The 10,602-nt window shown below is 27.0% G+C and overlaps 1 protein-coding gene across 1 annotated transcript; it reads right to left on the bottom strand.

Annotated features, from left to right (window-relative positions):
• Positions 1-1,534: 1,534 nt before the first annotated feature.
• On the bottom strand, positions 1,535-2,799 carry LOC137812080 (protein E6-like). The gene has a single exon (XM_068613971.1). The coding sequence runs from the start codon at positions 2,769-2,771 to the stop codon at positions 1,683-1,685; it is 1,089 nt and encodes a 362-aa protein (XP_068470072.1). The 5' UTR covers positions 2,772-2,799; the 3' UTR covers positions 1,535-1,682.
• Between the last annotated feature and the right edge of the window lie 7,803 nt (positions 2,800-10,602).

Consider the following 10,602-nt stretch of genomic DNA (forward strand, 5'->3'; position numbering starts at 1 on the left):
TTGTTGTAGAGTTGTACAGTGTGTAGGCAAAATAGGTGAGACTTTAGATTTAGTTGCTTGGTAGTGTGTCTAAGTGTTGTGGAAAGTGTGTTCCCTCGTCAATTATTTAAGGAAATGCAAGAGGCAAGTGCAGTGGTCTTTCTGTGCCCAACTTTTAAATATTCAAACCGTAACAACCCTTCGAATAAATAAAGTGCAACCAAACACTTTATTTCTTTCCTAGACCCCCAATCACGGACCAAAGAACCGCAATCGATTGCCTTCAAAAATCACTCCATTTATTATTATTTATTTCATTATTATTATTATTATTATTATTCCTCTGCACACCCAACCAACAAATAATTAATATTTCTAGTTCCATCTCAAGAAACCCAAATTCACAACAACTCCACATTTGTACACCTTAAACCACAAATTGACCTAAATTTATTTATGTTCAAAGACTGTGGCAAAGGGTAAGCTATTCCTCCCTACTGTTTTCTAGCTCTCAGAAGCCACCGTTGAAGTGAATCAATGAATGTAGTTTTTTTCGTAATATTTAGTGTAGCTGCTTACATGAGAAGAATTTTTTTTAAAAAAACGTGAAATTATATAAATACATGAATGAATTTTAGTATATAATCAAAACAATTCATACTCCACATCACCGTTAGCCTTTCCTCCAAATAACAAGAGGTTCTACTTCACCTTATCTAAAATATATGTTTTCTATATATTTTACATTGAAGATATGATGAAATTAATATATAATATAATATAATATAAAAGTAGCTTCGAAATTTAAGTGTGGAATTTAGGAGTTACATAAGTTGATTTTGTGATATTTAATTTTATGAAATTGAGTTAAAAGATAGACTCACCTAATAAGATATCATAATTAAGTTATTTTTTAAAGGAATGTGTTGTAAATTCTACCTCGAATATAGGTAAAGGTTAAATTTTTTAATTTAAAGGGAAAATAACCTTGATAAGATTGATATTCTAAAAAATTGTCATTTACGATTTTTTTTTTTGATGAATTAGTATGTGTTATTTTGCAGATATGGTCTTATCAGATTAGCATATGAGTATCTAAAGGAGGGTGATTTAGAAGTCGAAATTAATATGTTTTTCATTGCTAATCATTGACTTGGTTTTGTCCATTACGGTGGAAAAGGAAAGGTATAACAAAATGATGTTTATCACTCAACTTCAACAGTGTAGTGCTCCTCTCACTGTTTCAAAAATGGTATCTATGATCGTCTATGTTGGTAGGTAAGGCCAGTTGGACCACCAGAGAAGGTTTTAAAATTAGTAAATTTTGTTTCCTTTTATTGGTCTATGCTTCTCTTTCTCCTTCTCCCTAATCCTTGTGTTGCACTGGTTTAAAGAGAAAAACAACGCAGAAGATTGTTCCTTTTTTAGTGAGAAAAGCCAGAAACCACAACATGTTCATAGCAAAAGTTACATATGCTTTGATACTACATGCCATATTTCCAAATCATTACATAGACTGTGCAATTCCAAAAGCAAGATTTAATAAGATTACCACTAAGTAAAACCCCTCAATAAATTATTCTACTACCCTTTAACACTTTTTGTAATTTATAATGTAAAGCATAGTAAAACACCCACTGTGATGTGAATACTCCAAATCAAAAGCAAAATTAAGTCTTCACTGTGACACTGATGACAGAAGCTCAAGGCTCGAAGTCCTCCTGGTCATCTTCAAACTGCTCCTGGTTCTGATAACCTTCCATGGAGTTCTTATTCTCGTAGGAGTTCACATTATTGTTGCCAAAGTAACCCCTGTTGTTGGACCAATTCTCGGAGCTCACTCCCCTGGATGAACCACCATATTGTGTTGGGTTGTTGTACTTCTCAGAGTTAACGTCATAAAAGTATTTTCCACCCTCCACGAACCTCGTGTCACTTAAACCCTGCCTCTCGCTGTTGTAATTGTTGTTCACAGCTTTAGTTTTGTAGTACCTGTTGTTGGCATTGTCCTTGTTGCTGTTGTAGTAGTATCTCTCATTGGCAGCATTGTCGTTGTTGTTGCTGTAGTATCTCTCATTGGCAGCATTGTCGTTGTTGTTTTGATTTTCCATGGACTTGTACCCTCCTTCTGCATACTTTGTGTCACTCAATTCATTTTGCTTACCAAAGTCATCCTTGCTGTTGTAGTAGTAGTTGTTGTTCTGATTTTCCTTGGAGTTGTATCCTCCTTCAGAGTACTTTGAGTCACTCAATTCATTCTGCTTACCAAAAGCATCATTGTTGTTGTAGAAGTAGTTATTGTTCTGATTTTCCTTGGAGCTGTATCCTCCTTCTGTGAACTTTGTGTCACTGAAATCATTCTGCTTTCCAAAAGCATCCTTGCTGTTGAAGCTGTGAAAGTTGTTGTTGTTGTTGTCCTCCTCAGTTGTGGTAGTTTTGTAAGGCTGGAAGGTGGTGGGGGTGGTGTAGGGGGCAGCATTAGTTGTTGTAGTGGAGGGAGGGTGCAGACCAGTCTCATGACCATATAGGCCATAACTGTTTTCTGTTTGTGGTAAGAAGACTGGCTGTTGTTGTTCTGGCTTGTTCAGTGAGGCTTCATTGTTGGTAATCTCTGTCTGTTTGAGGTTGTTGAGAGGGGTGACTTTGCTGAAGAACTGGCTTTCTCTGGCATGAAGTTGGAGGGAGAACAAAAGGGTTGTTAAGAACAGGAAAGGAATGAGTTTTGAGATGGGAGCCATAGGTGAGTGTGAAAGAGAGAAACTGATGAGTAGCTTTGGTTGTCCAAGTTTCATTATATAGAGGCTCTGCAACCTATGCTTCTCCCCTCTTTACTTTTCCACTCATCTATTGCAAATTGGAGTAGGGTTTTTCTGATGCTTGTGGTCCCCACACGCTGGAACTTTACCTTATTACTCATATTATATTACTCTCTCAGCCGGACTCACCCTCTTTATTTTGTTTGTGCAAAGCAACATCATTATTATTAATGTTGTTCAGCAAAAAATTCTGGTTTTCTTGTTAGGCTAATCCTGGTTCAGCTCAACATTTAATTAAGTGTATCATATTTCTTTACTTCTAAGTCACCCATCACTGATTAAAGTTTCATCATTGAATGTACAAATGCAAATGCTAAGTGGGGTAAATAATATGTAAAATCATTCTATATATATGCTAAGATTGTTAGCTTTTATTTTAAAAGTGAACAATATAAATAATTTTATAAAAATGAGAATGTAAAAACTTTATCAGCAAATGGAGATATCTGTTAAATTCATTAAACTATTAAATTATATTATACTTTTATCCTGTACTACGATGTAGGTGTAAATTTTATTTAGGCTTCTCAACATGTAAGTTTTCTTATTTAAACTTCTATCAATCTTCACAATAAATATTGACATTGATAGGATACAAATATAAATATTAATAATATTAAATTTTTTAAATTTGATACAAGGATAAAAAATATGTATTTTATTTAGAGTTTAGGGTTTGTTTCATATTTATTTTTAAAAAATTTATTAAAACAACATTACGTTTATTAGACAATTTACATATTTATTTTGAGTGTCCTCCTATTGAGTTCATTTCATTTGAAAAAAAAAACATTTTAATGTTTAATTGTGTAAATTTTTAATTTATTAAGTAACATAAATAACTTATATTCTCTTATTTTTGTCTTCTTTGATTCTTGTTTCATTTAATTTGAAGAATCCTTCTTTTATTGTACAATTTTCCATTCTTTCTCAACCGTCTAACTTGTTTGATATTCACTAAGTATGTGTAAGGTACATTTCCTCTTAGTTTTTTACAAAAATAATAAACGTTGTTACATTGTGGTGATATTTTAATTACGTGTAATTATTTACTCTTATCTATAATTACTTTATATTTACATAGTTGTTATTTTACATTTTATTTTAATATTTATAGTTTCATATATTTGACATTGAAAAAAATAAAATATTGTTTTTACAAGATTAATAATATCATATTTATTTTGTTGTATTTTTTTATAAAGAAATTAATTAATATTTGAAACAAGATAAATACAAATAAACGATTTTAAATTAATTATTTGTTTTTTCATTTTTTTTATCTTGTTGACATTTAAGATTTGTTTGGTTTGTTGCATTATATGGACTCTTAGGTCCTGTTTATTTTTAGTGATATACTAAAGGATTAGGTAACCTATTTGGATATAGGAATTTGTGTAGAAGAGAAAAAGATGATAAATATATTTTTCCCAAAAATAGAGAGAAAGTCAGGAAAATCAACTCATGGTAGTTTTTCTAATTTTATCTATTTTTTTTAGAAGACAAGAGTAAATTTTTAATATTATATTTTACATTTTTAAAAAAAAATCAAAATACCTTAACAATTCTCACATTACTTACAAAATTCAATATATTTTTCTCACTTATCCACTCTAACATTTTCTCTTTAATTTCACATATTCATCTTCAAATCCTCGTACTTTTCCTTCTAAATTCAAACACAATCTTAAAGAGAAAAGAATTAGAAAATATCATTGTTTTGATGAGAAAGAAAAATAATATATATTTGCACAATTTGTGTCCAACTTGGAGAGACTAATAAATGGTGAAAAAGTGAGTTTGGTACAAATTCTCAAAATTTTCCTTTTTCATTTGCATATTTTTTTCACATTTTCTTTTTTATGGGAGTAAAATGGATTATGGATTAAATATATTCAATTATAAACCTATTTAATACCAAAACCAACTTCTAGTAAGAAGACCAATTTTTTTATTTAACATAAAATATCATGAAGTGCATTTTATTCATTATTTAAAAAATAAAATATATAATTTTTTAACTACTTACAAAATTTTAATTTATTATTTTCTTAATTTAAATAATAATACTTTTCATACTATTCTTATTTTCTCTTTTATTTTTCAATGTCTCATCTTCTATTTCTTAATCCAAATAAAATATTAATGTCCAATTATATTATTTTCTCTATAAAAAAAATATATTTTTCAAGCATGATTGGTAAGAAATTACTTGAAGAGACATGTTATATTTATATTAGAAGATAAATTTTATTCAATAATATCCCTTCAGTAGTCACGTTAGTTTTAATTATCTCCTCTTGTTTGTTTTCAATAAAAAATTTCAAAAAAATTGTCATTGGAGTAAAAAAATAAATTTGTGAGTGATTGTGCAAATATCACCAAACATGACCTATAGAGAGGAATAGGAATAGGTTTTTTTTATACAGTGGTGTAATTTTCATATTAAATTTAATAAATAAATATATTTTTTAAAATTACACAATTAAATAAGTCATAAAAATAATTTTAAAATAGTTATTCTAATAATAAATAAATTTTAAATCTAAACTATTAAAAATTTAATTTAAATTTAACTTAATCTCGTAATTAAAATTAACTCGAATTATATATTTTTTACTTTCAAACAAATACCCACTTGTGATTTTGTTGTTATTAGAATAGTTACTACCAAGCACATGCTTCAATTTCTTTTGTTTTTTTTTTTTAAATTGTGTGGTCGTACGTTTTTCAATTTTTTTTTGGTGAAGTTGTGCTTGTAAATATGACTTCTATTTTTTTAAGTTTTTTTTTATTTTTATAAATTTAAATAATATATTTAATTATTTATTTATATGATAATTGAATGTATTTTGGATAATTTAAATATTAATATAGTTAAATATATGTAAATTAATTTGTCTAAAAAAATTAAATATTAATTTAATTAATTAATTAATGAAATTATTTATGTTAACTGAAATTTTGAAAAATTTAAAACAATGTCACTAAAATATATAATATCGTTAAAATAATTAAAATAAAAAGCAAAATAAATATGTAAGAAATTATTTATGATTATCTATATGAAATTTTGTCCTACTATAACCTAACGATCTTATTTTTTAAATTTATAAAAATTAAAAATATGAAAAATAAACAAAGAATAAGGAAATACAAGAAAAATTAGAAGTTGTGAGGAAGCACAATTTAAAAAAAAATAAAAAAAAATTGAAATTTTTTATACCAAGACTTCAACATAAATCATAAATCAGATTTTTGTATACAATTTAAAAATTATAACAAAATTAATAAACGTACTTCGGAACAAAATTAACAAAATTACGCAATCGTATAATATTTTTAAAATTTGATCATTTATATAATTTGCAATCAAAATTACACCAATTATATATAAAAAAAAAATCATAGGGATATATGTCCGAAAAGAAAGTGTAGTATTTTAGGGTTTGGGAGCAAAGTAATGATAATGACACCCTATGACCCTGCCAAAGAAAATCCCAATGCAGATTATTACTGATAGTTGGAACCCAAGCATGTCATGGTGTGATGAAAAAGTTGAAGCTTGGAAGATGATTATAGGGGTAGAAGGGTAATATGAAAATTAGAGGGGTGGGGGAGTAATGAGTAATTACGCGTGATTTGTGGAGTGGGTGGGTCTTCAAAACTCAAAATAATGAATGCCATTTGGTACACACACCATGTGCCCTCTTTGCTTTTCATTCCTCTTTTTCACCTCACTCTTTTTCCTCAAACTGCATATAAACCATAGCCACAATATTACATCCAAAACTTCATTGATGAGTTCATTCCTAATTTTTTATATAAATTTGTTGAAGACATAAATATATCGGAATTTCTATCCTTAAAATAACACAATGCTATTAAAATAAAGTGTCGAACTAGTGTTTGGAAGAGTCTATGTTTAGGTGAGGCATGTGAATATTAAAGAGGGTGAATGTGATGCTACTAAATTTTCTTGATTCATCTCATACAAAAGGCGTGTAAGTTGGGAATCAGCTTCTAATTGATTTGGTTGCAGTGGCCAGAAATGGGAAAAGAAAAATCCGAGTAGGTTGCCTCCACAATCTTCCACGTTCTGGTTGGAAGTTTCAAGTTTCAATCCAAATCTGAATTTTTTTTTGTAATATGAGAAATTTTGTTTTTCTTGTGACGTTTTGCTTAACACTTACCTCTTCCTAGTTAGATAAAAGGTAATAAAAGAAATTGGGATAGCTACTGTTAAGTTAAACCAGAGAAATGCAGAAAGAGAAAAGGAGAAAGTGATGGTAAGAAACTTCCATGTCTCATTCGTGCGTCCGTAGAACTGTGCCTGATCCACACCCAAGATCTATTTTGATTATATAATCCTGGTTGTTCATCATTTTATAAAGTAAAAGTGTAAAGTTCAATTCATCCAAATTAAAAGGAAAAGAGATTAAAGTTCAACTACTTGACTAGTCTAAAGCCCACCACAAAAAAGAAGAGTAAATTGGTTACAATGTGTTGACATGGATAAACATTTCATTTGTTAAATTAATGGCCTTCAAAATACTAAGAAAGTTAAATACTGTAAGTATGAAAATTAAAATGTTACTAACAGTGAAAATTAAATATCAAAACTATTAGGGATGAAAATTGTTAGGAAGTGAACTTTAAGCCTAACTCAACTCCATAAAACTGGTTCATAGGATTGAGATTTGCATCCACTTATATACAATGAAATATCCTAATTTCTAGTTGACGTGGGATTTCAAAAATATTTGAATTTTGTACTAAAGTTTGAAATTAGTAAATATCCTCATAGCTCGTAAGTTAGGGGATCTTAACATATAAAGATTATTATAGTTCCAACTATCTTCATTGAATTACATTGGAGGATTTTCTTCTTCTACTTTTCTGCAATTTATTTGTTTTAGTAATTTGCTTTCTGCATTTTGTTGCTTTTTTTACTGTCAAATTTTGAGTAATATATCTTTTATTTTTAAAGATGTTTGTAAATATTTCATTTATAAGAAATTAACAGATAAACTCATAATAAGAAATAAGGAACAATCTATCAAGATGAAATATTTCCATTCTTTTCCAGAGAAACAATTATACTAATGAGTGATGGTTTATTGATCATAATTATTTTAGTTTTAAACTTTTCCATTCATTATATTAAAAGGACCTTTAGTGGATCACATATTTACTATCAATGGTTTACTAGTCACCAATATTTTAAACCTATTTTTGGCTTGAAGCTATTACAATATATTTTTGGATTATCACTAAAATCGATTTATCCTATATAAGAGTTGATAAGATTTTTGTAAAAAAAAATCGATTTTATTCTAAAGAATACTAAAATATTACAAGAATAATAACTGAAAAAAATTTATTTAAATTAGTTTTCCTATTATTGATAAATAGTTTCTAAATTTTGTATCTAATTAGCTACCAAAATCTTAACTATTAACTTTAAAATAAAATGATTTGTAACTAATTAAATATCAATTTAAAAATTATTTATTAACAATAAAAACTAATTTAAATATCAATAATATTTTAATATCTAAAATAATATTTAATTTAATCAATATAATAATTAATTATTTTTTATCTTTAAAATTAATTTTTATTTAATGATTTTTTAATAGTAGTTAAATCAACTCTATATAGATGATAAAAGACTCTGAAAAGATGGATCATCTGATGATATAAATAGGTTAATATATGAAACTAAAGTCTAACTCTCTCTACATGTAACACTATATACAAATTGTATATGAAAATTTTCTTTTCTTTATTCTAAGTTTATAAAACTTTCTAATTATTTAGTGTTTCATATAATCATGAACACAAAATGCATGTAATTGTTCATGACAATATTCCCTTTCCCATAACATTATTTGTAAATGAAAAACTAATATCACAAGTGCATAATGAAGGTAAGACCACATGCTTTTTAATGAACTCAAACCTTTTTAAATAACTGAAATAATGTGTCAACTATTTAATTACCTTAAAGACATTTATACAAATTTATGAATTAAGTACTACTCACTTTTTTTTATCAGCATTAAGTACTAACTACTCACTAGTGTCGATATCACATACACTCCTCCATTTAATGTCGATAAAAGAAATCCATACATATAGTAGATATGTATTTAGAAAATTATTTAAATACTCGTTACAATTTTATTCATAAATATTCGTGAGCCAGATATTTTTGCTATCTATTCTCCTATATATACAATTTAAATTTTGCACACTACTATAGTGATAAACCTTATGGTTGTCTCAACTCAATGCTTAAGTAAATGTTAATGGGTTTTTAACATGAGTTATCAATAACTTCTTTGCAATTTTGTTGTAGTGAAACTTTTATTTGATGAATGAATTTGGAGTGATTAATGGTGTGACTTTGTACTCTAACTAATCAAATTTATTTAAATGGACTCAAAGAGGTACAACTTTCTGAGTAAACAATGTATCAATAACCCAAAGAGACTATTTATATAACTTCTCTCAAAGAAGCCACCTCAACATGGAAACAATTTTACCTACCCTTTTGTTAAATCAAATCAATGTTTATTCTCTTAATTATTTAATAAATGAAGATTTTTTTTTTAAAATTTCTTCAATACAATTTAAGCGTAACAAGAAATTATTTATTTTTTATTTTATTTATAAATAATATTATTAAGCGTAACAAGAATTTGTAAATCACTATAGTTTTTTCTATAAATTAAATTCATTTTTAAAAAAAAATTCAAAACTTAAGTTTTTAACATATACATTTTACATTTAATTAATATTTATTTATCATCAATTAAAATTTTCTTTATTAGATTGCATTTCCTTTTAATATTTTTTACTTCATAATATATTTTATAGTTTCCATGAATGATAAATACTTATATATTTGTTAGCAATAAATAATAATAAAAGAAGGAACCGGAGACCAATTATTCATTTGTAAATTATTAATATTAATATTCTCTTGAATTGAATTTTTACATTTATGAAAAGAAGTACTTATTTCTCTTTTTACAAAGTATTGAATAAGTTGAGCTTATTAAAAATATATAAATAATTATAAAAACATATAAATTTTCCACATGTATGGAAAATCATTCTTTTTAAGAGAATAACAAAAGAAAATTATTATTTTTTGTATCATATATAACAGTAGAAGATAAAGAATTTGATAATATTGCATCAAGTAACATAACAGAGACCACTCAGTTAATTAGTATCCTAAACACACTAATTTGACCAGTGATTCAAGCCCTTGATTTTCTCTTGAAATAAATAAGAAATCAATGAAATGAAACATCAAAACATTGCATGCAATAAATCAGCACAAAATCAGGCAACAAGGTAGTATGAAAGTGCTCCACATGTGTGTGTTTTTTTATTTTCATTTTAGTATTATTATCTTTTGCAGTTTGATGTGGAAGAATTCCCTTCTTCAAAGTTCACACATAAACTTGTCTCTTTTTCCTAATTTTGTTTTTTTCCTTTAACCCTTTATTCTTCTTGGATGAAGAGAAGTTGAATGCGCAATTGACGGAACTTCCATTACTTTCTGTTATCTTTTCAAAGGAATAAATTATAGAAAAGTAAAAGAAATATGAAGGCTGGTGGAAGAGAAAGTTAAGTCAAAGAGGAAGATTGCAGGCACTTGTACACTATTTTATTTTTATAATTATATACAAATTCTAACATATTAAAGTTTGCATTATAGAAAAACTTGTAATTCAAATTCTTTTGTCAAACCTTTGTTGGAACACTCACCCAAAAGCTTTTGTTAAAT

Source organism: Phaseolus vulgaris, chromosome 2 (genome assembly GCF_000499845.2).
Source record: "Phaseolus vulgaris cultivar G19833 chromosome 2, P. vulgaris v2.0, whole genome shotgun sequence".
NCBI classification, from domain to species: Eukaryota; Viridiplantae; Streptophyta; class Magnoliopsida; order Fabales; family Fabaceae; genus Phaseolus; species Phaseolus vulgaris.

Coding starts and splice junctions, on each gene's coding strand:
- LOC137812080 (XM_068613971.1), bottom strand. CDS start 2,771: ATGAAACTTGGACAACCAAAGCTACTCATCAGTTTCTCTCTTTCACAC.